This window comes from Cajanus cajan, chromosome 7, assembly GCF_000230855.2.
Source record: "Cajanus cajan strain Asha chromosome 7, NIPB_CcT2T_4, whole genome shotgun sequence".
NCBI classification, from domain to species: domain Eukaryota; kingdom Viridiplantae; phylum Streptophyta; class Magnoliopsida; order Fabales; family Fabaceae; genus Cajanus; species Cajanus cajan.
In genome coordinates this window covers 17,959,887-17,986,226 of record NC_138523.1, presented here as the reverse complement: position 1 = coordinate 17,986,226, position 26,340 = coordinate 17,959,887, and the positions used below count along the sequence as shown (strand labels likewise).

At 31.6% G+C, this 26,340-nt stretch overlaps 3 protein-coding genes across 5 annotated transcripts; 1 reads left to right on the top strand and 2 right to left on the bottom strand.

The window, feature by feature from the left end:
- Positions 1-2,479: 2,479 nt before the first annotated feature.
- Positions 2,480-4,665, bottom strand: LOC145949460 (serine/threonine-protein phosphatase 7 long form homolog). The gene is made up of 2 exons (XM_083059390.1): positions 3,540-4,665; positions 2,480-3,454 (listed from the first exon to the last, which is right to left on the bottom strand). The coding sequence occupies exons 1-2, from the start codon at positions 4,308-4,310 to the stop codon at positions 2,663-2,665; spliced, it is 1,563 nt and encodes a 520-aa protein (XP_082915516.1). The 5' UTR covers positions 4,311-4,665; the 3' UTR covers positions 2,480-2,662.
- A 7,975-nt stretch (positions 4,666-12,640) lies between these two features.
- On the top strand, positions 12,641-23,747 carry LOC109813363 (ABC transporter G family member 22). 3 transcript variants are annotated; one of them, XM_020377538.3, is made up of 11 exons: positions 12,641-12,773; positions 13,365-13,752; positions 18,212-18,279; positions 18,763-18,998; positions 19,470-19,625; positions 19,791-19,974; positions 20,407-20,715; positions 21,052-21,339; positions 21,903-22,187; positions 22,517-22,624; positions 23,088-23,747. In XM_020377538.3, exons 2-11 carry the CDS (start codon positions 13,374-13,376, stop codon positions 23,307-23,309), a joined length of 2,235 nt encoding a protein of 744 aa, XP_020233127.1. In that variant the 5' UTR covers positions 12,641-12,773; positions 13,365-13,373; the 3' UTR covers positions 23,310-23,747. The 3 variants fall into 3 exon arrangements, with proteins under 3 accessions (XP_020233127.1, XP_020233129.1, XP_020233128.1); XM_020377540.3 differs by lacking the exon at positions 12,641-12,773 and adding an exon at positions 18,430-18,491 and having other exon boundaries at positions 13,704-13,752; XM_020377539.3 differs by lacking the exon at positions 12,641-12,773 and adding an exon at positions 18,430-18,527 and having other exon boundaries at positions 13,704-13,752.
- A 1,101-nt stretch (positions 23,748-24,848) lies between these two features.
- Positions 24,849-26,315, bottom strand: LOC145949874 (uncharacterized). The gene is made up of 4 exons (XM_083060776.1): positions 26,154-26,315; positions 25,786-26,020; positions 25,556-25,695; positions 24,849-24,956 (listed from the first exon to the last, which is right to left on the bottom strand). Exons 1-4 carry the CDS (start codon positions 26,313-26,315, stop codon positions 24,849-24,851), a joined length of 645 nt encoding a protein of 214 aa, XP_082916902.1.
- Positions 26,316-26,340: the final 25 nt, after the last annotated feature.

Genomic DNA, 26,340 nt, shown 5'->3' with positions numbered 1-26,340 from the left:
CGTTCACCTTACGAAGTTTATCAAAGTTACCAGTACACTAACCCATCTGGCCCTTCTTATGATATCCCCTCCAACTACAACATTGAGTCATACACACAGCTTTTAAGTGGTCCAATCATGGACCTTAATCAAATACCTTCTCAGCCATTTGAGCAAGCTAGACCTTCTGCTTCTCAACCCAATGTTGAAACCAACATTGAAGATGATGTTGTTGTTGGTCTCCCAACAGAAAATGTCTTTGATCCTTTTAGCGAGGACGAAGACGAAATTCTCTCTGCACATGAACATGATGATGAAGAAACCCTCCCAATTCCAAATAATCCACCACTACAACCACAACCAGTAGCCATATACAACCCACCTCCACACTTTTTAGAGTTTCCCAATGAAATCCAACAAGACAGTGAGTATAGCCATTTGTTGGAGCGTGATATGGTTGTGTATCCACCTGGAACACTATTTGTTGGCCAACGCTTCCAAACAAAAGAACAAATGCAGGATGCCATAAATAGATTTCACATTGTCAACCATTGCAGTTACAAGGTTAAAAATTCAAGCAGTAGTAGGCTTGTTATGGAATGCGTTCACCACAACTGTGCCTGGAGATGTCGTGGTATATTGCGAACCAGGGAACAACATTGGGAAATCATGATCCTTGAGGGCCCCCACACATGTGTTTCCCCACTTATCTCCCAAGATCATAATAAATTGGGATCACAAATGATTGCTCAAAGCATTGGTGAAATTATTGAGGTTGATCCATCGGCATCCATTTCAACCATCATAGCCCACATCAAGTCCACCATGGGTTATACAATTAGTTACAGAAAGGGATGGTTAGCCAAGCAACATGCCATTGAGAATATCTTTGGAAACTGGGAGGAGTCGTACAACAAATTACCAGGTATGTTGCAAGCAATGCAAATGTATGTTCCAGGTTTTATTTGGAAATTAAATACGCAACCGGCTTACCAAGGTGAATTATTGGACGAGGGGAGTGTTATCTTCAAAAGGTTATTTTGGACCTTTAAACCATGCATTGATGGTTTTGCCTTCTGCAAACCAATTGTACAAGTGGATGGTACATTTTTATATGGGAGATATAAAGGTACACTATTGGTCGCAGTTGCGCAAGATGGTCGCAACAACATAATTCCTATTGCATTTGCTGTTGTTGAAGGTGAAACTAGTGATGCATGGTTTTTTTTTCTGAAGAACTTGAGGCGGTATGTAACACCGCAAGATGGGTTGTGCCTTATTTCTGATCGTCATGAAGCTATTCGAAGTGCATACTCAAGAAATGGAAGTGGCTGGACGGAAAATAATTCTGTTCATGTCTATTGTATTCGACATATTGCACAAAATTTCATGCAACGGTTCAAAAATGCAGCACTAAAGAAGGATGTCGTCAATATGGGTAAGTTTATCATTACTTTTTTTAAAGCATTTGATTATTACTTTTAATTATTTAATAATTTCATTATTTTGCAGCCTACGGGATGACTGAACCTAGATTCTTTTACTATTACAACATAGTAAGAGATACTAATGTTGAAGCAGCTCAATGGTTAGACAACATTCCTAGGGAAAAATGGACACTAGCATGGGACAATGGGCGACGTTGGGGACACATGACAACAAACCTAGCTGAGTCAATTAATTCCGTATTGAAGAAAACACGAAATTTGCCAATTTGTTCCATGGTAATGGCCACATACACTCGTTGCAACAAGTTTTTCGTTCAAAGAGGTACGGAAGTGGGCGCAATGATTAATGCAGGACATGTCTACTCGGAAATTGCAAATAAAACTATTCAAGATGCACAGTCTAAGGCAAATACTCATAGAGTTATCAGCTTTGACAGATCAAGCAGTAGATTTCTAGTGGAAGAAACGCAACATTCGAGAGAAGTTCGACCAGCTGGGAGATTTGCGGGAAGGCTTGATGAATTGTGGTGTGATTGTGGCAAGTTCCAAAAAGTTCATATCCCTTGCTCACATGTGCTTGCTTCATGCTTACATGCACATCATGACTATGAAAGGTACATATCTCCCATATATACCTTACAACAAGTTGCAAAGGTATACGAAGGACAGTTTGGAGAGCTTCGACATGAAGATTATTGGCCTACTTACACTGGTCCAACTTTGTGGCCAAATCCAGAACTGAAGAGAACTTCGAAGGGTCGACCAAAGTCCACCAGGATTAGAACAGAGATGGATATTAGAGAACAACATACTCATGTCAAAAATTGTTCTTATTGTCACACTCCTGGTCACACTAGGAAGACATGTCCGAATATTAGTCATGGATGTAGTTCCCGCCACCAATGATCAATATTGTTGTAATCAGTTGTAATAAATTTATTTAGTTATGTAATATTAAAGTTAATTACTTTGTGTTAGTATCGGATAGTACGTTGTGTTTGTGTTAAAATCGTATATTGTGTTAAAATCGTATATTGTGTTGAAATCGTATATTGTGTTGAAATCGTATATTATGTTCGCAACAATACTTATAATTATAATAGTTTATAACCTTCTTAGTCTAGATCGCATGTAAAAATGCATAATATTAAAATTCATATTACATTGATAAAGACACATAGTACATTAGAATAAAAAAACAATAACATTAACATAGAGTGATTTATATACATTTTTCAATCTCCGTAATGGTGTCCAGTTCCACAACGAGGGCGACGTCTATTACGGCCTGGATTACGCCGTGGAGGTTGTTGCTCAGAAGGATTTGTTTCATCATTAACCACCGGATGTTGAAATGGTGCTAAAGAACTTCCAGGTTCATTACCGAATTGTGGACGGTAAAGAGATTGCATGTATGATTGTGCTGAAGATGGAGTTCTAAAATCTACTCCAAATAAATTTGTAAAAAAATCCTCTGAAGTTGTTGCAAATGAATGTCGTCTGTCAATTATGTTTTGTTCAGGAGTGACGTACTGAGGATTTGATACATGTTGACCAGTCTCTTCATGCGATCGCATGGAAGTTCGACCAGTCTCAAATGTTGTGGAAGTCCTTCGTTGTTGATGGGTCCTTGGATCTTGTAGTAGTCGTGGCACAGATAAAAAATAGATGGAATTGGCCATGTACCATTCCATGTATTCTCGTGTGTGAAACAGTGGGCCTTGCATTGGATGACCCATCAATGTGTGCTCACGTCTATTGTTCCATATGTCGATCCACTGAGCATGTCTTGTAACCCAATTTTCATCTTGTCTTCCCCTCATGTCAATGTTGTGCAGGTTATCCAAATTATTCGGTGGAGAAGGGACATCCTGGAAGAGACGAAATTGCAATTTCACTCTATCAGATTGGTGCCATTCAACAATTGCAAAACAAATAATGGAGGTGCATGATGTCCATAGCAGAGCATCTCTATATGCTTGCATCGGTATTGCTGTTTGCAATACTCCATATGGCGCCCATAAAAACTACAAAAAAAATTAAACTTCTTTAGTTAACATATTATGCTAAACAAAAGAAAAAATAAATAAAACTTTGATTTTAAAGAGTTACCTGATCATTCTGAATGTGATCAAACCTTGATCTATATCCAACAACATCATTATGAGGTACATTTTGAAAGTTTAAAACTCTGCCCCCGCTCCATTTACAGACTAGAGGGAATGATGCTGGTAACCTGGAAATAGGCGCAATATATGGCATGCGATGCCATGCCCAAGATTGTAACAGAGATGCACAACCACCCATTGTTTTGCTACTAACATTTGTAGCTCTACACATTTCCCTATATAACATAGCTAAACAAGCCGACCCCCAACTATATCGTCTTGTTCTTCTAAGATTTATTAATAAAGATAAATACATAAGATGTACCTTATTGCCTGTTTTGTCAGGCATCAAAACACCTCCTATTAACCCTAATATATATGATCTACAATGTGCATCAAGTTGTTCTTGAGATGGCTCCTCTGGTAATTCTAACATATTATCTCTTAACCACTTTAACTTAATCATAGAGCCAATTAGTGACTCACCTTTAACTGGCATGATTCCGAGATAGGTGGAGCACATTTCCTCCCAGTCATATAATGTTGGGCCAATGACTGGTAAACCATCAACTCTTAAGCCAAGTTGAAGTGCAACATCCTCCAGTGTTATGGTGCACTCTCCAGTTGGAAAATGGAATGTATGAGTCTCAGGTCTCCATCTTTCAACCAAAGCTGTGATTAATGCGTGATCCACTTTTAGATGTCTGAGCTTTGCAACCCCAGAAAAACCCACTTCCTCTAGTATAGGAACAATTAGAGGGTGAGGTTCTGGCATTGAATGACAGTAAGAACAAATAATATTCTCAGTCTCCTGCAATAATAATTACCAAAATTAGTACTAATTTGTTACAAGTTAATTGAAATTTAAAGTATATAACGAAAGTGCTGAACTTACAGTTCTACCAATGAAAGCAGACCTATGCTCATTTTGCTTCCACAACAACATTTTTGATATAGTTAATAAAAATTGAAGAAAAAAAAATTTCTTACTATCAAGGTGAATCAGAAGCAGTACAAATCGCATCAAAAAATGAAGGGGAGGGGGACTATTTATAGAAAAACGCAAGTTTTTACTGTTTACCTAGAACGGGCCGTTCCAAAACCAGAACGGCCCGTTCCAAATCAAAAAACCTTTGTAAAAACAGCTCCTGGAACGGGCCGTTCCTAAGCCGTTCCAGGAGTTAAAAAAATGTGTAAATATCTATCTTGGAACGGGCTGTTCTAAAACAAAAACGGCCCGTTCCACGTTAAAAAAATGGCCACAACAATTTGTTTAAAACGGGCCGCTTCCAACATCTATTTCAACGTTAATTCTTAACGTCGGAACGGCCCGTTCTTGTCCCGTTTCACGTTAACAAATGCCACTCTGTTTCTTTAAGCAGAACGGCCCGTTCTGATTTCGGAACGGGCCGTTCCGCTTCCAACGTCAGCCCACATCTCCCCTGCAAATACGAAAAAAAAAATATATATATAAAAGCAACTCAGAATTCGGTTCCCCGGGAACCGAATTCTGAGTTGAAAAATAAAAAAAAAAAAATACATTTTGGTGCTCAGAATTCGGTTCCCCGGGAACCGAATTCTGAGCTTGAACAGTGAATAGTTCTATCTGTGTAAATAAACCTGCACAGTAGTTATTTGGGTATTTTTTTTTTTAAAAAAATAATATTTAAGTAAAAAATTCGCATACTCTCATATAGGGATTAAATAATAAGAACACAATTAAATGTGAGAAAATAATATATATATATATACTCGTTATAAGCTCAAATGCTGCTTTAATTAGCATATATAAACCACTATAAGATGATGAAGGAAAAGATATTGTATGCTAGTGAGATAAAGGTCGTTATCAAACATTTTTTTTTACTTTGGTCAAAGAAGTTTATTCGACGTAAGTTATCCCCGTAAGCAAACAATTTAATAAACTTGTCAAATACAATCATGTTTTAGTGTAAAGAAACTTAATCTCTTCAAGATTTATTTATTTATTTATTATTATTTAATCCTAAGATATAAGTGATCGCATTTCGAAAATTAACTTCTTACCTAAAAAGATATTATTATTCAAAAAAAAAAAAAAAAAAAAAGAAAGAGCATGATAGTGCTCCTCACTTGATAAAGTGACTTTTTAGTTAATGTCACTTACAATTAAGTGACTTTTTAATTAGTGTCACTTGTAATTAAGAGAAGACCGCCCACGATAATTTTAACTTACTAAATACTCTAACACTTAGGTAAATATAAATTCTAATAGATCAGAGTTATAGTATAGAAATAGAGAAAATATACATAATTGTTAATTTTATAAGATTTTTTTTAAAAAAAAGGTTAAAAAAAAGCATTATTATTATTATTATGAGAGTCAATAAGTACAAGATGTATATATTGAACTCAACAACAAAGTTTATCCTATATATACATACAAAATTCAAACCATATTCTAAAGAAATAGTTATGATTTACATGAGAATCATAACAAAAGTATTTTCACAAATTAAGATATTTATAGAGAAATAGTTTATGATGATGTGTTCAAATAGACAATTGAATCATATCGTGTTAGTTTTTATTATTATTATTATTTATTGTTTACGCATTATCTTTTGTACATAAAGAGATATTGTCATCATATGTGTCAAGAAGAAATTTCATAATTTATAAAGTAAAATTCACTAAAATAAATATTAGTTTTAACTTTGAATATTAAAGTTGATGTTTGGCTTATCTATGCTAATAAAGGAGATATATTCTCCATTAACTATTTTTGGCCTGAGACCATTTTTTTCTTCAAAATTATTATAAAAAACAAACTCATATCTAAACTTTTTATTTTTACATTTTAATCTTTTAATCTTCTTAAATATCGGTTGTAGTTACATTTTTATGACAAATAATTTTTTTTACTATTCATATAATTGTCTTTTTTCTCTCTCTCTATTCTCACCTCTTATTTTTCTTCTCATTGTAAGATTTTTTTATCTTCTTTCAAATTATTGATACATAATTATTCTCGAAATTCTTATATTTTTATAAAAAAAATAAATAAAAATACATAATAACTTGACTCGAATATTTGATATATAGAAACAATTTAATTGTTGAGATATCAAGTTAAAAAGGATTTTTACATTGATTTATATGGATTGAACTAGAACTTTATATTTTTATTAAACCTAATATGGTGTTGGAAGAGATAATGTAAGCATAAATTGAGTGATTTTTTTTAATAATTAATACTTATTAGAAGAAGAAACAAACACTACTAATTGATTTTATATACAAGCAGGACACCTGAAGAAGAAGTAGAACTATTGTACTTTTGACCAGGTAGTACGGAAATACAATGTACTCATAATTTATTATGATACTTATAAATGACATGGCTGCCTTATCCTCATAATGCATTAATTATTAATTCAAGAGCAGCTTGTGATCGTTATTGGATATAACATTATTTGATTAGACATTCAACTTAGCTATATAGCTATAGCATAGTTTAACATATAATTAATTAGAGAAAGAGAGAAGGATAGATACGAATATATGCAAATTAAAATAAAATTGTGAATTAGGAATAATTGGATTGGAACAAGTGTAAGTATATAGTCCTTAATTTTTATTTTTATTTTGAAATTACGGGTGAAATAATCCTCTAGGGATGAAATGGACATTTGGAGGATTACGTGGCAAAGTGTGTCGTTGATGATGGAGTGAGATCAACCCTTTTCCGGAAATTATTAGTGATTTTAATTTATAAAAAAATTTAATAACATATTATCCAACATACTTCTTTAAATATATTTTTTTTATTTAATTGAAATTTATTGAAAATTTAAAATTTGAAGCTCTCAAATTTTATTTTATTCATATTCTTTGTTGATTTTGTAATTTTCAACAATTTTTAACTAATGATAATAAACATGTTAAGAAGAGTGTATTACTATAACACTTTTCTAAAATTATAATATACATATTTTTTTATTAAAAATAATTATATTTGAGTTATGTAGAATTATTCTAGATGATAAAACTTTCTTTTTAAACATGTAATATAATTATATATTCAAGATTTAAACTCAAGATTATTGTAAATCAAAAAGTATTCCTTTCAAATATATAACATAGTTATATATTCAAGGTTGAAATTCAAAGTTATTGATTAATTCGAAACAAATTTTATACTAGTAGATTCACTTATTTGATCTTATATATATATATATATATATATATATATATATATATATATATATATATATATATATATAATGTTATAATTTTTCATAAATTAAATATATATCATATAAAATTAATTGAAATCATAAACTTAGAGTAAATAATAAAAAAATTGTTGTTGTCATGATCCACCAAACCAAACGAGTCCTTTTTGAGCCAGCATTGTTGTTGTCGATACCCTTCTTTTCCACACCTATTTTGTATTGACCACTCTTCCTGGCCACAAACCCCTTTCACTATGGAAATTTCTATTGTACCCTTTCTCTATATTCAAATTACTTTGTATGTGATCATGTGCCACCCATCAGCATGATCATTTATTCATTTTTCTCAAAGTTCTAGTTAGTTTTGTATATGATGTTGATAGAGTGACAGCTTGCTCAGATGATGAAATATTAATTTTTGTACACTACATTTCTATTTATGTCCTCAATGTATGTTATATGTAGATGAGCTTTGTATATATTACAATATATATAAGTATTAATATTATGAATCTATATGTAGTTTGATTGTATTAAGTTATATAATTAATAATATTTTTTAGAAATATATTGATAGAGGATGTGTTTTCTCGTATTTTTTTTTCAATATTACAAATTAATAATATATGGTTCCCGTAAAAATTATATAGGGTGATCACCGATAAATTAAAACTTTCTTAATATTTCTGTGAAAGTTATATCAAATTAACTAATATTTAGTTGACCTCCAATAAAGATGTTTATATTGACTTTTCTTATTAATAATAACATAGTGCTTATAATAAGATTTTGTTGTTAGATTTTGTTTTTATTAAGTATTTTTTGAAAATATATCGATTCTTTTTTCTTCCTAAATACATTAAATTAATTATAACAAAAAAAAACTAATAAAAATCAATATGATAAAGTATAAAGATATGAGATTAGTTGTGAGACTTATTTAGTGAAAGTTTTAAAATTATTGAATTAGAAAAGAAATAGTTCCTTAAGTTACAAATATAATGTGCAATGATATAAAATCTTCATAAAATGAGTAAAAAGTAAAATCAAATATTAAAATAGAAATTCTCTTAAGGATTAAATCACGTGGTTACTTATCCTCTCCTGTATGTATATTGTATCAAAATAATATAGGCTGAAATTTAATTTTAGCCTTTTTAAGTATCATATTCGATCAATTCTAACTCTTAAATAATTTTATTAAGAAAATTGAGTTTTTCAAATATTATAATTATAATTTTAGTTTTTTCATCAATTTTTTTTATTAAAAATCCAATCACATGATGGTGATGTAATAGATGATATAAACGTTGATGTATGAGTAACATGTCATGATGATATGACATTTAGGAGAAGAAATGTTAAAATATTCGAAAATAGTATTAGATCCTCTTACTATAAGATCTAATGAGAATGTAAGAAATTATTATCAAACTTAAACATAACTTTCATTTCAACCTTTTATTTTTATTTTAAATTTTAAAATATTCCTACTTCATATGAATGTTTTAATCAAGTATATTTTTAAATATTCTTAAGAATATAATTTTCACAAATACAATATCATTATGTAAGACAAAGTTGCTCATTCCATTGTGCAGATTGAGATAATTGTAGTGTTCTAAGAGCCCAATTTGTTGAAAACCCTCTTTGGGAAGTTGTCTCTTGGAGTGGACGTTGTGTTATTCTCCTCTAAGACTTAATTGATCCTGTGTGTGGGTAAGGTCGAGGCACACGTGTATAAAGTGACCACGATATAGGGCCAAGCCGAGCTATACCGATTACAAGTGGCCAGATGTCTATTATTGTAAAGTTGGAAAGTTAGGGACATATGGTAAAGATATATGTCCTATGTTGAGATACATAGTACTAAGGTGATAAGTTGAAAGTTGTTTTAAAGTTAAATCCCTTAGTACTATGTGGCGACATGGAAATAGTCGATCCATGTCATGGTAGAATGACCAATTTGAGTAAGGTATCTAGTTAGAGATGTAGTCTTTGACTAGGTGTTGGAGGGTGAGTGGTACTTGGAGGACAGTGGGTGGGCTAATTCCATATGTGGATTGGTGATGCTAGCCAAGGCCGTGGTAGGCTCATACCCAAACCCTTATGTATAGTAGTACTGGACCTCCGAGTCTAAGTGACACACCTGAGAAATCGCCTATTGTTGTCTATACCTGGTTCTCTTTGGAGTTCCTAACGTTGTTCTATACCTGACCTGGTTGAGATAGGTCAAACGTTGGATTCGGTAGGATTTATGCCACCTAGACTCCTCAACCTCAGTTGTTGGAGATCTCCGAGTTAAAATGCGTGACGACGCATAAGTTGTTGATGAGTTGATTTGTTGTTAATATGAGTTATATATTTGTTGTTGTGTTGTTAAGCTGTGATAGTGTTGTTATGTTGTAAGTTGAAATGATGTTAAGATGTATAATATATATGTTATTTTTCTCATGTGTCAAATGCGAAAATGATTATATAGTTGTTATGTTGCATATTAAATTATTATGAGTTGTTTATTGTCTCTAGCTTACCCTTGCATGTTTTCATGTGATTTGGACTGCAATGATCATACGTTATATGAGAGCAGGGCATTGATAGACTGGAGATAGCTGCTAGAGGTCACAGGAGGTGCCTGAAGATGAATTTTTTTTGTAGGCTACCTTATAGTAGCATATTTTGTTGTATATAATTGGTTGTCGTTGGTTGCTTGATTAGCGATTTGTGTTGTAAATATTTTATTATACTATTTTAGTATATATATTTCAGTAGTGTGTAGTGTTGTTCGTAGTGTGACGACCATGACAGGTTGTTACAATAGTGAAATATAAAATATGTTGTTAAATTTCATTCAAAATCAACACTAAAATTATTTCTCACTATATATATAATATTTACTGTAGTGATTAATCTTACAATTTTTTTTTGTGTGAAATATACAAGATTAAAATTTCAATTGCTTGAAATAATTTTGTGTATTCTCTTAAAACGATCATTTACCTCCTAAGGTGCGATAAATATTCAAGAAAAAATTTTGCAATCCAAATGATTCAAACATGATTAATTTTGCCACTAAAAGATTAATATAGACAAAAATATTTTCTCTCTCTACTACTATACGCATTCCCTGCTCCTATAATGGTTAAAAGGTTATTTGTAACATTTTTGTTTTTAATGAAAAGTCGGACTTCTTTTTTCCGAGTCACATTTCATAATCACAACTTTTTTTTTTTAACTTTTTCTTTAGAAAAAGCTAAAATCGTGTTTCCAAAACATTTTTTTTAATTTTATGTGCAAAACATATTATTTTAACATAAAATTAAAAAAAAAATACACGACTTTACTTTTTCACAATCGTATTTTAAACACGACCTTCGTATAAAATAACATTGATATAAAAAAATAAAAAATTATATTTATGAAACATGACTTCCATTTAAAGTGATGTTTTTCAAACGCGATTTATTTATTTTCAAAAATTATTTTCAAAGTTATCCGTTTCGATAATTTTTTTAAAAAAATATCCCTCTTACGAAAAACAAAAAGTCCTAAAAGTCTATCCCACCAAATAGTTTTTTTTTTTTTTTTCTCTTGCTTTCTTATCGAACAAAAGAGACAAAAAAGTACAGTACTCTAAAATCATAAAAAAATACCCTCAAAGGTTTTGCGGTAACCCGTCGAGATTTGTACTGCAATTGACGAAGGTACAATAGTGTAACGACAATCACATTTTAAATTTGTAGAGAGTACGTGACAATCATATCTTCAAACGAAGCTTCCTAGAAACTTCATGAAACACACAGTACAACTTATCTCATCTTACATCCTCACAATACGGGGTGGAACAAGGACAACATTAATTAATTCTCCACAATAACTTGTCCTTAATAAAACCTAATTAACCTAATGTTTGTCCTTAATAAAACCTAACCTAGTTAGCTACGGATCCAAAATGTTTGTTTCATGTTGGTATTTCTCTTTCTTTTTACCCTCATTAAACAAGATTTATGTTCATTTGTTTCATTTCATTCTTGTTTCTATTTACGACACATTTTATAAAAAAATATAGAGAAAGTAAAACAAATTAACAAATGGGTGTGTTTATGTACATAGATGATATATGCATACATGCATGAATATATTTACTTATTAGATATAATAAGAAGAAAGAGAAGAAAAAGAAATAGCTAGGTATAGAAGAGACAAAAGTACTACACAAATATATATAATATATATGTACACATACTCTGCATTGATATGCTTGAATTGAGAAAGAAAACGTACTACAGATCATATCTTTCTAGTATAGAAAACTCCAAAACCCTAGTTCCCTCTTGTGTAGGTAATCTCGTTTGAAAGCAAGGTATCTTGAATGGTAATAATGCTATAACATGCAGGTCCACTCAGCAAACAGAACTTCTTTCATATACTTAATAGCATTAGCATCATATATTATATAATATAGTTTCTGTCTTCATGAACGTATCCATCCATTCCACTTCATTTGCACATAAGGCTAAACACCTTCATTAATACCAAAAGCACACTCTTTTTGACACCAACCCACTAGTTGATAGAAACCTTCAACGTACCTCCAAAATCTCAGGAATTGCATGAATAATATATAATCATAATAATATTACAATAATCATAACAATATAGTGATGATAATATTCGACACGTGTCCGGCACACGCGGCGTAACCTAGCGTGCATGGAAGGTCCATGATGTGTTATCATATCTACATGTCTAAGGTCCAGTTCTTATCTAATTAATTAAAGATGGAAAATTTATGGAGGTTGATATATTCATGTATGTATATAATTGCAATGAAGTAAAAGGGTAGTTTGGTAATTTCACGTAGGGCTCTTAATTGCCCTTTATAAGAGGGTGAGTGCTCCACATGATTGGATGTGCGTTTTTTTTTATCGATTGCTGTTGCTGAGTTGAGGTTTGGTTTGGCCTCCTATTCCATTTTCGGATTCATCCACAACACTAAAAACAACTCTTGAATTCTCAAGGTATTCTTTTCTGCTTCTGCCCCTATTAATTAATTGTTCATAAAAAGAAATGGCTAAATTCAATGATACAAATTCTTGTACGATTAGTCTATAAATATATATATATATACTATACCACCAATTAGACTCCCCCATTTGCAATTCAATTAACATATTTTATTTTCTTGTCATATATTATTACTTCCCGTATTCTAGGAATCGATTATGACAATATCTTACTCTTACTACTATACACTCCTTCTGCCCTCCTAATCTTTCTACCCTTTGAAAATAAAAACGAACAACACCCCCAACATTTCTTTCTGGTATATTATATGCCTCTCCACTATTATCATATAAAGTTTTCACGAACTTGAACATACTACAATATAGAGATAAAAGATTAAAAAAATTCAATACCCTTGATAGATAATAAAAAAGACATAATCAATTGATAATTGAAATTCAATTATAAGGCCATATTTGTTGAGAATAAATTTTTTTCATGACTATCAAAATTTCTATAGAGATTATCATAAAATTTTTCATTGAATATTAGTTTAATAATGTCACGAGTAATCTAACTACTTATTCACAATTTTGTGTAAAAAGTGTGAGAGTATGGACAAAGCAAATACATCTCTGATCAGGACGAAGTCCGATCAATTGGTGGAATCAATGGTGGCGGGCCTTAAGTCGCCGGCATCGAGCGACCACTCGGCAAACGGGGTGGTGGAAGGCGGCGGGAACCTGTCGAGGAAGTCGAGCCGGCGGCTGACGGCGGCGTCACCGGGACGCGGCGGCGGGAAGAACACTCACATAAGGAAGTCAAGGAGTGCTCAGATAAGTCAAATAAAATTGGATCTTGATGACTTGAGCAGTGGTGCAGCACTTAGCAGAGCCTCGAGTGCTAGCTTGGGACTATCCTTCTCCTTCACTGGATTCACTATGCCTCCTGAAGAAATCGCTGATTCCAAACCCTTCAGCGATGAAGATATCCGTAAGTCTCATCACAAGTTAATTAATTACAGTATACAAAATTTTGATAAGAGTGAAGATAGTACACAATTTTTATACAACAACATGTTATGCATTCACGTTCAGTACTTTTACATCGCAGATTGAGTCTTTGTTTTTTTTTTTTTTTAAGAATAATTTTAAAACATACTGACTTTTTTTAAGAATAATTTTACCACATTATAAGTTGATATATTATACGAAATTAATGAATATCATCTTAATAACCTGATTATAATAAATAAATCAAAGAAATATTATATACTAATTATTTTACTTCATTTCTTACTAATTTAAGTGATTTTGTATTGTTAAGACATTAAATAGATTTTTTTTATTTAATTTTTTTATATAAAAAATAGGAGATGGAGCGATAGGAGGAAAAGCGTCTTTGTATTTTTTTTTTGTCTCATATGTTTAATAGAGTTTGATGTCTTTCGTTTTTTTTTTAAACAATTTTTTTAATAATTTATTTATATAAAAATATATTATAAATCAACCAAATGAAATGAATTAAACTTTTGAATTTGTCTAGATTGAACCTGAGTAGTTAGTAGTCCTTGGACCTTCTGTTAAACATTCATTGATATTTCTGACTGTTGGGAAGTTTTGTGTGTGTTAAGGATTCTATTTTCCATGTTTTTGTTTTGCTTGGTTTTCGAAAGTTTTTGGAAAATCAAGTTCAGACATGCATGCAAAAACACAAAGCAAAAGATTTTCTCATATGTAACTTTCCATGAATGTATAGTTAAAAATATGTAAGGCACTTTTAGGAAGGGAAGGATTTTGTCATACTAAGAATAGAAGTTAATGGACATAAATTACCTTTCTTTTTCTTTTTCTTTTATTTGGTTTTGACTTTTTTACAGCATTCTTAATTAGAAGTAATGTTCCTTTTAAATAATGGAATTATTTCAGTTAATGATTGCTTTTTTATTTTTCTTTTTTCTTGGTGAAATGTCAATTTTTTTTATCAAGAAAAAGTCATTTTTGTAGTAATTAAGAAAATATAAATTACAAGTAAGTTGATTTTCAAACTTATGAGAATTGTCTTATTTATATGCTATTTTTATAAACATTTTAATTTTTTTTCTACCAAATCAACTATTTTATTTCGAACTCTACTTACCTCTGTACCCACAAGCACACAAATAATAATATAAGATGATTATAATTTTAACCTATATTATCTTAAAATTTTGTCATTCATAATAATCTTATTCAATTCAAATATAATTATCTCTTACAAAAGATGAGTTATTTATAAAAAATTACTATTAATCTTCATTATTTTTTTTTCTTCTATTTCTCTCTTTATTATAAAAATATATATAAACTAACCAGACGATTACAAATACAATTTTCCTGACCGACATGATATAAGCTTTTGCACAAGTCTGAAACAAAAAGTTTGATATATATATTTTTTATGAATAAAGTATTATTTGAATTTCAGCCATTTAATATAAGAACAAATGTTATATACCATTGGTCTAGGTTTGTGTCGTGCACCTATAGTAACCACAAAATATACGTGGTGTGAGATTTTCTCTCTGTGTTGTCTGATTTACTTTACAGATCTGGGTAGATTTCCTTTTCCGATTAACAATAATGACACAAACCTATGCATTTATAAGAGTGAGCTTTTGGGAAGGCAAGAGCAAAAACAAACTCAAGTACATGTGAAAAGTAAAAAATAGAAAGAAAAAAAAAGTCATTCATTTTTCTGTAAACTGCTATAATACAAATAAGTACAGTCCCTGTTGGTACCCGTCCGTAACCCACAAAAGATGGCTATGCCTACACAGCAGTGATAATTATAATGGGCCCTCACTGTAAGTGACCTAACTATACATAAGGACATTTTGTTTTGCAGTAAAATGAGATATATAATTTGAATATGATCTCTTTCAATTTTGAAATATCATTAAAAAAAAAATGAAAAATAGTTGTATGTAGTATTTTGTATATCACTAATTATTTAGTCTATACTAACTATCATAAAGGTGATAGATGATACATTTTTTTCCACATTTTTTTATACATATTCTGATAATCGTTTTCCTCTTAATTTTAAAACACTCTCTTCTCTCTCACTATATATATATATATATATATATATATATATATATATATATATAAAATCTTTTTTCTTTACTTAATGAATTTATTTTTTTTAACATCTCATACCCTTTAAATAATTACTCAAAATTATTTACATATTTTAATTATTAATTACTCATACATATTTAATATTAATTTTTTTTCTTCTATAAAATACTCGAATGTACAAATTGCTGTTTTTATGCTAGTATTTAGTGAAAGGGATTATTTTGATCTTTGTCTTACTAAAATAAATTAAAATCTGAAATTGTCATATTTAAAAATATATAAATTATAATAAATTGATGCATGTTTATTAATACTATATTTATGTTTTTTTTCTTCTCATAACGTGCATATATAACTTTGTTATGTTCTTATTAACTCGAGTTGATGATCTTCATCTCGTACAACTTGATTATTTCACAAACAATACTGGGATAGTTTACCATAAGAAATAAAATGAAATACAGCAACTTAATCCTATGAACTTTGCCTAAATCTCCATACACAGCAATCTGCCTACGACATTTTCCTCTCAAAAATCTACCAATTTAGAGTGAAAATAAAAAACATAACAAAAAAAAGGTTGAGTCTGTTTGAATAAAATAAACATTTATAAGAAAAGAAAATAAGAAAAAAAAAATGAAATTAGCTAGTTTCTTTATAACCTAAAATTAACATCTGTACAAGTTGAAATAAATTTTTGAAAGGTAAATATGAGAAAAATTTACAAGTTAATTTATTCATAAACTAATTTTAGTTTTTGCAAAATATAATTTCATTTCATTCTCCTCTTCTAAGTATTTTTGAAGAAAAAAAAATGTAACTAAACAAAGTCTCTAGTTATTCCACAAAAATTAAACCGATGTGAAACAAACCTTCATGACTTCCACACTATGTTTGAATAAAACTCGAGAGTCAATTTTATCAATCTTATTCTTCAAAATTATGGTAATATCATAACTTTTTTTTTTCTTCTTATTTTGTCTTTATTGTAAATTTATTTATTTATTATTATTCATGATAAAAACCAGTCAGAACACATTATTAGACTAGTTGCATAAGTTCAAGTTGCGTTAAGATTCACGTACGTACATGAGAGATGTGTCTTTGTCGGGTCCAATCGAACCAGCCATCTCTAACTACAAACCCCGTGATCAACCACCCCAACAAAACAGGTAACCCTAGTGGCACCCACTACCCATCACCAAGACACTGCTGTCCAAGATAACTGTCATTTTCATTATACCTATCAGACGTGTACGCATTAATTACCATATCATTACACTATATGCATACAGTTCTTTTATGATACACATCCTCACTTATAATTATATTAAACCATCAATTCAAAACGAAAAGTCTAGTAAGATCTATCTTAAAATAGGAAAAATTAATCTACTTTGATCAACAAAAATCATGTTAATCTCTTATTTTACTAGTTATAAGATGTTATAAAATATGAAAATTAATTTTGGTCGATGAAAATTATGTCTTTTAGTTGTTAGTTTTAAAATTTTGGTACGAAAAATAGATATTTATAGATAAATATGGTAAGTTTTAGTTAATTGTACTAATTGTCTTTCTTGGGCATGCATTGTCACATTTTTTCACTTCTGTGATGTGATTTGCATGTGGGGTGGCTTTTCATTTTCTTGGGGGCTTTGTTCTCAAATTTTTGGTCTCTTTCCCTTGTTCCCATTTTTCAATAGCAAGGTGCAAGCTTTTCTTCTTGGAGTATTATTGTAAGGAGACCATGACCCATTTTGTGGACTTAAGGTCTTTGAAAGACAATTTAGCTGTTAATTAGGTTGCACATGTGGGTCCTCACAAAGTGGATCTGTCACTTTCTGTGTTTTTTTTTTCTCCTCTTCCTTTTTTCTGGGACACCAAATTGCCTCGTTACTGGGCCCTCAATTAATTTCAGATTGACTTTTTAAGTTTTTATTTTCACCGCTAAGTGGGATGCAACTTCACTTAATGATGTCGATGCACTAGTCACACACAACTACGGTACATGATACCCCACACGAGTTTTCATGACCAGCAAATGTTGCACCCTTTTAACAGATCATGAAGTGTCAATGACATGAGAAGCATCCATGCATAGTTTCCAACAAATCATTTTAAAGATATTTGCCCTCCTAACATAACACCACCACATACTTGGTCAAGATCAAGAACATGCATTTTATTTATTTATAGTACACAACTCAGTTGTGTTAAGTGAGCATAATAATTGCATGCTTGGTACTGGCTTCTGCGTGAAGAAGCTTCTCTTTCCCACCTTGAATTGTATAAAAAGGGTTGTTAAGTGTTAACTATGAATGTTGCAGCTGAGGATATCGAAGCTGGACCTAGGACAAAGTTTCAAACAGAACCTACTCTCCCTATATATCTAAAGGTAATGTACATTTTACATGTTAATTTAATACCAAGTTCTTCATATTTCCATGCCTGCTCCTTCCTACCTCTGCCAGGGTTCAAAGCTTCAAATTAACTTTCTATTCAGTAATAGAGCATGAGTTTGATGTGGCCCTGTGTATTTGGGCAGGCATGAATTAATGAAGCTTCCTTTAGCAATCAACGCCACCAATAGAACATGATCATGATCAGGTTCTATCTTGTACAAAGTTTTCATGTGACATCAATGTACAAGACTACCCTTTTTCTTTAAGTCAACCAGTGAAATAAATTAGTAGTACTATAGTTGTACCTTGGTACTCAAACATTATGAGGCTTTATAGCATGGTTTTACACTTTTTCTGAGAAGGAAGAGTATTGAGTATGAGTAGTTAGACACTAATTTATTTCTGATTATGTGTTTTTTTGTGTGTTAGTGATGGATCGCTCTTAATGAGTTTTGTTCTTATTATGAAATGTTCAGTTCACGGATGTGACCTACAAGATAGTAATCAAAGGCATGACATCAACTGAGGAGAAGGATATCTTGAATGGGATCACTGGTTCTGTAAATCCAGGGGAAGTTTTGGCATTGATGGGGCCCTCAGGAAGTGGAAAGACAACTCTTTTAAACTTACTTGGAGGCAGGTTAAGCCAACCAATCACTAGTGGTTCTATCACTTACAATGACCAACCTTATTCCAAGTTCCTTAAGAGCAGGTAAAACATAAAAATCCAAAGGCCATGTTCACTTCTTACATAGTTATATACCACCATCTTACAAGTTCTACAACAAACATAATCAAAAGTGTAAATGAATAGGGTAACTCACCCTTAGTGTAAAAATCTTACATTCTTAACTAATCAAAATATTATGTTAGGTATAACTTTTAAGATAATTATCATAAAAGTCAACAAAGTTATTATACATAGTGATATCTGACAGTCAGGCTTCTAAATTAAAACATACCTATCGAATCTTAACATTTCAAAGGATACAAGTTTCTTAGTGATCAAAATATTCTTCTATCAATAAGCTAGAAAATGTGGTTTAAGATGTACAACCACAACTTTGTATAACAGACAATTTTGTTTTTCTTCAAATGGTGTGCTTATATTTGTTTCTAAGAGTGTGCAAAATGACCAACTATTTCCCCCCATTGTATTGTACTTACGTGAAGCATGTGGCAGGATAGGATTTGTGACACAAGATGATGTTCTGTTTCCTCACCTAACTGTGAAAGAGACATTGACATACGCAGCCAGGCTAAGACTACCAAAGACATTCACAAAGGAGCAAAAGGAAAAACGAGCTTTAGATGTAATCTATGAGCTTGGCCTGGAGAGGTAAATGGTTCCATTTCATCCTTAACAATGAATGTCCAAATTATTATGAGCACAAAAGTCACATTGATAGAAAAAGACATGGTAAGGACTAAAGAGTATAGTAGTATAACCATTTTATAAATGTTACTATTAAAGCCAATAATTTATATTTTATGTATGGAAAAGGTGCCAAGACACTATGATTGGAGGTTCCTTTGTCCGTGGAGTATCTGGTGGTGAGAGGAAAAGGGTTTGTATTGGCAATGAGATCATAATCAACCCTTCTCTTCTTTTTCTTGATGAGCCAACATCTGGTTTGGATTCTACAACAGCATTAAGGATCGTTCAGATGCTACAAGACATTGCAGAGGTATTAATTTGTTATATCATATATGATAAGATTTTAGACCAAACTTCATTACTCACATAGTTGAAAGCAAGGGAAGGAATGCTACTAATGCTAATCATCAAGCAGTGTGAGAAGTAATGAAAAATGACATTACATCCATGACAAATCAATTCAAATTCTTTTCAACTCTATATGGACTTCAATGCACTGTTTGATCCAATCTGAGTTTATTCATTCACATGCACATTTAATTCAATGATTTAATGATGTATGTTGGAAATCTTAGGCTGACTAGTGATAAAGTCGAAATAGAATATATAAATAAAAACATTATACAACTTATTAGTTTTATTGAGTTGAATTAGGTCCAAACTCACATTTCTAGCCATTTACTACAAAGATATCTTCCCCATGACTAAACCTTTATCACTAACTGGTTAATTGCAATGGTAGGCTGGGAAAACAGTGGTGACAACAATCCACCAACCATCAAGCAGGCTCTTCCACAAATTTGACAAGTTGATCCTTCTTGGTAAAGGGAGCTTGCTTTACTTCGGAAAAGCATCAGAAGCAATGAATTACTTCCAGACTATAGGATGTTCACCACTAATTTCTATGAACCCAGCAGAGTTTTTGTTAGACCTTGCTAATGGAAACATAAATGATGTTTCCCTACCTTCAGAGTTGGAAGATAGAGTTCAAATGGGATATGCAGAAGCAGAAACACAAAGTGGGAAACCATCACCAGCAGTTGTACATGAGGTAATCATCACCAGCAGTTTTTAATACTTTTGATAAAAGAGTTTAATTTCTATGCACAGATAGTATAAAAGTTATACGTTATTTACTAATCATAAATCATGATAAATATGAATTTTAAAATAATCAATGTAAAAGTCAATGAACTTATCAAATATATCAATTTCTTCTCATGGACTATTATTTTACCCTTTTTTTTTTATAAATATCTTAGTTTTGGAGAGGATTTCATGATAGAAGCAAATCTTATGCAGTTTACTCTTGAATCTTAATATCATTCTAGTATAAATGATCTTGAGAAGAGAAATTCCCCATCTTACTAGAGATGAATTTTAACAGTATCTTGTGGAGGCATATGAAACTCGAGTAGCAGAAACAGAAAAGAAAAGAATAATGGTTCCTATACCCCTTGATGATGCAGTGAAGACTAAAGTGTGTTCTCATAAGAGACAATGGGGAGCAAGTTGGGATGAACAATATTCCATACTGTTTTGGAGAGGAATCAAAGAAAGGAGGCATGACTACTTTAGCTGGTTGAGAATCACTCAAGTCTTATCTACTGCAGTCATCTTAGGATTACTCTGGTGGCAATCAGATACTAAGAACCCAAAAGATCTGCAAGATCAGGTTAGCTATTTCTGCAAGTCCTAAAATAGTGACAAAGTCATTAAAAAAAGTTAAATTACTCTTTCTATCCTCATTTTGTTTAACTAGTTCGATTTTGTTTTTTATTATTAGGAGGTTTAATTTTGTTCCTTTAATTTTAAGAAATGATAATCCAATTCAAATTACTTATGTTAAATTTTTGTACACGTGATAATATGTGTCATATTTTTTATTATGTCATGAGTATAAAGATTTAATGATGTTAGTCTCAATTAGACAGAAGAAACATTGCATCATTTTCAAAAGTTTAGGGTTCAAATTGAACCTCTTAAATAATAGACGAACTAAATTAAATCAATTAAATAAAATGAAAGACTAAAAGAATGCTTTAGAAGAAAAAAAAAAGAAGAAAGAAAAATTCTTTGTTAACAACACATTTTTTTAATGAAAACATAAGAGACTCATTTTAAATAAGAATTGGAGGCTCACATTAAACTTTTGCAAAGAATGTGAATATATATGTTGCTTGATGAAAAATGGATTTACAATCATAATTAAGCATAATTAATCTTTGGGGATTTCAGGCAGGACTGCTATTCTTTATTGCTGTTTTCTGGGGATTTTTTCCTGTTTTCACTGCAATATTCACATTTCCTCAAGAGAGAGCCATGCTGAGTAAGGAGAGAGCAGCAGATATGTACAGACTAAGTGCATACTTCTTGGCTAGAACAACAAGTGACCTTCCACTAGACCTCATTTTACCAGTGCTTTTTCTACTTGTTGTTTATTTCATGGCTGGTCTCAGACTCAGTGTTGCCCCCTTCTTCCTCACCATTCTTACTGTTTTCCTCTGCATTGTGGCTGCTCAGGTATGTATTCAACAAATTCAGAAAATGTTTTGTTTTTCAATTTTATAAATAATATAAAAATATAATTTTATTTTGACTTGAGTTTAATTTTTATATAATAGAAGTGTAAAGTTTTTTTACATATTTTAGACATGACTTTTAAAATAATTATTACAAACTTGATCATTGTACTATACATGATAATCTATATCTAGAACTAGATGATAATGTCTACTGTTGGTGCATTTCATTTTTTATTCATAGATTTGTATAAATAGTAAAATTAGACTATTTTTCTTATAAATCTTTGAGTATAGGAAAGAAAATAACCATGCGTGGTGGTGAAGCAGGGACTTGGACTTGCTATTGGGGCCACACTAATGGACTTGAAAAGAGCAACAACCTTGGCTTCAGTAACTGTCATGACCTTCATGCTTGCTGGAGGATTTTTTGTACAGGTAAACATTCAAACCAGTTTTTGTTTCAAATAAATCATTAATAATACATTTAGATAACTTAAGCAGAAACACTTATTGAAAGAAAATAAGAAAGACAATTAAAATCAATTTCTTTATAAATTAATTTATAAAAAATTTCTTCTATTAACTTTTTCAAAAGGTTATAGTCATTTTTTCTTTCTTTCTTATAAATGTTAAAAGATGTTTATCCAAACAAGTCCTAAAATTATTTAGATATTTAATTTCACTAGTATCAGAATTTGAATTAAAGAAAATTTCTATTCTTTTAATTAGTGGAAGTTACATTATATAAATTTAGCTTAATTCTTAATTGTCGGTTTTGGAACAGTTTGAATTTTTTTTTCCCCATAATATTACACAATTTCGAAAGCCAAATTCAATTTGTTTTGGCCACAAATTTGATGATCAAAAAGAATTTAACAAGTGATGGTGAATTTGGCAGAGAGTTCCTGTATTCTTTTCTTGGATCCGATACATGTCATTCAATTACCACACCTACAAACTTCTGCTGAAGGTGCAATATGAACACATATCTCATACCATAAACGGGATCAGAATCGATAGTGGTGCATCAGAAGTAGCTGCTCTAATAGCCATGGTTTTTGGCTACCGTTTCTTGGCATATCTCTCATTAAGGCGAATGAAACTTCAATCAGGAGCTTAAACATAATCATACCTCACTCTTTGCATGAAGGCTCATATATCATATTAAATGAAATTACTTGAAATACCCAGCACATTATTAGTGCTGGGTTTTTTGGCTTTGGTCTTGTGAATATTGTACTTCATTTAGCATGTTGGAACAACACCACATGTTGTTATCATAGGCCCATCGAAGGAGAATTCAGATATTTAATTGTTAATTTCAAGAGATACTTACTTAACTCTTTGTCAATGTTTGATTGACCAAGCTTGTAACTAGTGTAGTGGAAGGAATTATAGGGTTTATCCATTTGCTATAAGTATATGGCGTAGTTAAGTTATTTACGCCTTTTTTAAATGAAATCACTGTCAAGCAAAAGGATTTAACTTGACATGATAGACTATTGAAGAGAATATTTAATTTGACAAAAAAAAACAATCTTTTTATTTTTATTTTTAATTTAGATGACATTATCTTTATTGTTATATATTTCATTTAATTGAGTTAATTATCCTTAACTTAATTCATGTATTAGGTGAGTAAATTGCTTTTTTTTTGCTAGGAAAAAATTGAATAATATTAAAAAGAGAGTACAAGGGGTACTCCAACTCATACAAAACTAAAACATAGCAAAGTACATTGATAATAAAACACCAATTCACCAAACACAAACCACTAAACCAAAATATATTTCTGAATGAGATTTAAGCTAATTATAGAGAAATTCACCAAACTCCAACAGAATTCAATACTTGTGACACACCAAACTAGGTACCGTAGACTTGTATCTAATGGATGTGGAGATAATGACAATTAAAAAATCACCAGCCAAATACTTATGATGTCAAAACAAGGAACTAGAGTTTGCAAATTATAACCAAAACAACGGGCATCCTTCACGAAACATCAATCACAATAGGTATCATACTCATCTTAAAAATGAAGACATGCACATGGTTATGTAGACCAAGAAGAGAATTGATAGCAAAAGTTGTAATCTTTAGCCTTTAACCATTTCTAGGAGAGAAGCTTTATCAGTTCAAGCAGATCTGTTGTAGAGTAAACCTTATTAGAAAAAATAACTGCATTCCTTGCCAGCCATAAGCACCGAGAACAATCAGCCATATCACACACCATTTATATCTCATGTTTAAGTTACAATTGGGCAACCCCAAAAATTGTGCAAAATGTGCAGTATATGTATTTGGAAAAACTAAAGAAAAACCACACCGTTCCAAACAAAGCATCCATACATTGTAGGCAAAGGAGCACTCAAACATAATATGTGAAGCAGTCTCCACATGATGTGTACACCACACACACCCAACAACAGAATTTGGAATAACATTCCTTTTAGCAAGATTTACCTTTGAAGGAATTCTATCAAGCATCACCCTTCAAGCAAAACAAGAGACCTTAGAAGGAACTAATATGCACCAAGTAAACTTATGCAAAGGTATCTCTGCACATACAGAGTCATTTATAATGGCATGATAAGCTGAATTGACAGAATAGAAACCTGCAGGATCAGCTTTCCATCGCCAAGTATCATCTATATTATCATGAAGTTGAATCATACTCAAATCCAGCAATAGCAAGGACAATTGTGATATTTGCCATTGAAATAATGACCGTCTCCAACTCCAATTCCAACCAAATCCACCTTCTCTACGAACACACATATTTGAAACTAAAATGTCCTTAGTAATAGTGATAGTAAATAACCTACTATACCAGACACAAAAAGATGTTGAAGTACACCAAGATTCTCTCCAAAAAGAAGTGTTTCTCCCATTTCCCACAATTCTAATACACCGTGAATAGAACCAATCCCAAGATACATTAGCACACTTCTCAATGCTCCATAGATCTAACCACCATCTAGACCCAGTACCCCTGATACCCTCCTCCCTCATAGCGGACACCCCATAAATAGATGTAACAACTCCATTTCAAAAAGTCTCCCTCTCAACTAGCAGTCTCCACCTCCACCAAATTAAAAGCTCTGAAATCTCTCAAACCCAAACCCTCAAGGTGTTTATCTTTACATATCTCATCCCACGAGACCCATGCTAATTTCCTATGTTCATCATCCCCTCCCCAAAGAAAGTTTTAAATAAAGATTCAAGATGAGAAATGATACCAGAGGGAGCCTTGAAAAAGGAAAGAAAATAGATCGTAATGGATTGTAATACTGATTTCAAGAGGATGAGCCTACCACCAAAAGACAACATTTTGCACTTTTATTTAGATAATCTTTTCTGCACCTTTTGAATAACAGGTTGCCAAGTCTTAAACCGCTTTGGGTTTGCACCAATAGGTAATCCCAAATATGAGCACGGGAAAGACCCAACTTTACAATTAAGGAATTGTGCCATAAGCTCCAGCCGCTGCAACTCAACATTAACTGCCAAAAGATTACTTTTAAAGAAGTTGACTTTTAGGCCAACCACTAACTTGAATAGCTATAAAATAGCTTTTATAGCCCAAACATTACTTAAAGAAGCATCTCCCACAAAAATTGTGTCATCAGCATATTGTAAATGTGAAACTAGGACGGTGTCCCGACCAGCAAGATATCCCTTAAAAATGTGCTCTTGCACAGCTTTTGACAATAGCAAATTTAGACCTTCTGCAACAATCAAGAACAAAAAGGGTGCTAAAGGATCCCATTGCCTTAGTCCGTTACCAACCCTAAATTCATTTGAGGGGCTTCTATTAACAAGCATACTCTAGCAGTAGATAAGCACTCAGCTATCCACCTCCTCCATTGTAAAGGGAATCCCATTCTCTCCATCACTAGCTGTAGAAAACCCCAATTAACAGAATCATAAGCCTTCTCAAAATCTACTTTAAAAAACAAACAAGATTTTTCCCCCTCTTAGCCTCTTCAAGAATTTCATTTGCAACCACCACACTGTCAAATATTAGTCTACCTTTCAGAAATGCAGATTGACATTCAGAGATTACATGACCAATAACCTTCTTAAATCTGTTAGCCAACAATTTTGCCAACACCTTGTACATATAGCCTATTAAATAAATGGGCCAA

Excerpts from the sequence above, each read along its gene's own strand:
- LOC145949460 (XM_083059390.1), bottom strand. The coding sequence starts at position 4,310 with ATGCCAGAACCTCACCCTCTAATTGTTCCTATACTAGAGGAAGTGGGT. Across the intron at positions 3,455-3,539 it reads ATCACATTCAGAATGATCAG|TTTTTATGGGCGCCATATGG; the intron begins GTAACTCTTTAA and ends TTTTTTTTGTAG.
- LOC109813363 (XM_020377538.3), top strand. The coding sequence starts at position 13,374 with ATGGACAAAGCAAATACATCTCTGATCAGGACGAAGTCCGATCAATTG. Across the intron at positions 18,280-18,762 it reads CTCTCCCTATATATCTAAAG|TTCACGGATGTGACCTACAA; the intron begins GTAATGTACATT and ends TGAAATGTTCAG. Across the intron at positions 22,188-22,516 it reads TCTGCATTGTGGCTGCTCAG|GGACTTGGACTTGCTATTGG; the intron begins GTATGTATTCAA and ends GTGGTGAAGCAG.
- LOC145949874 (XM_083060776.1), bottom strand. The coding sequence starts at position 26,315 with ATGTACAAGGTGTTGGCAAAATTGTTGGCTAACAGATTTAAGAAGGTT. Across the intron at positions 25,696-25,785 it reads TGTGGGAGATGCTTCTTTAA|TTAATGTTGAGTTGCAGCGG; the intron begins GTAATGTTTGGG and ends ATCTTTTGGCAG. Across the intron at positions 24,957-25,555 it reads GGCAACCTGTTATTCAAAAG|AGAAGGTGGATTTGGTTGGA; the intron begins GTGCAGAAAAGA and ends GTGTGTTCGTAG.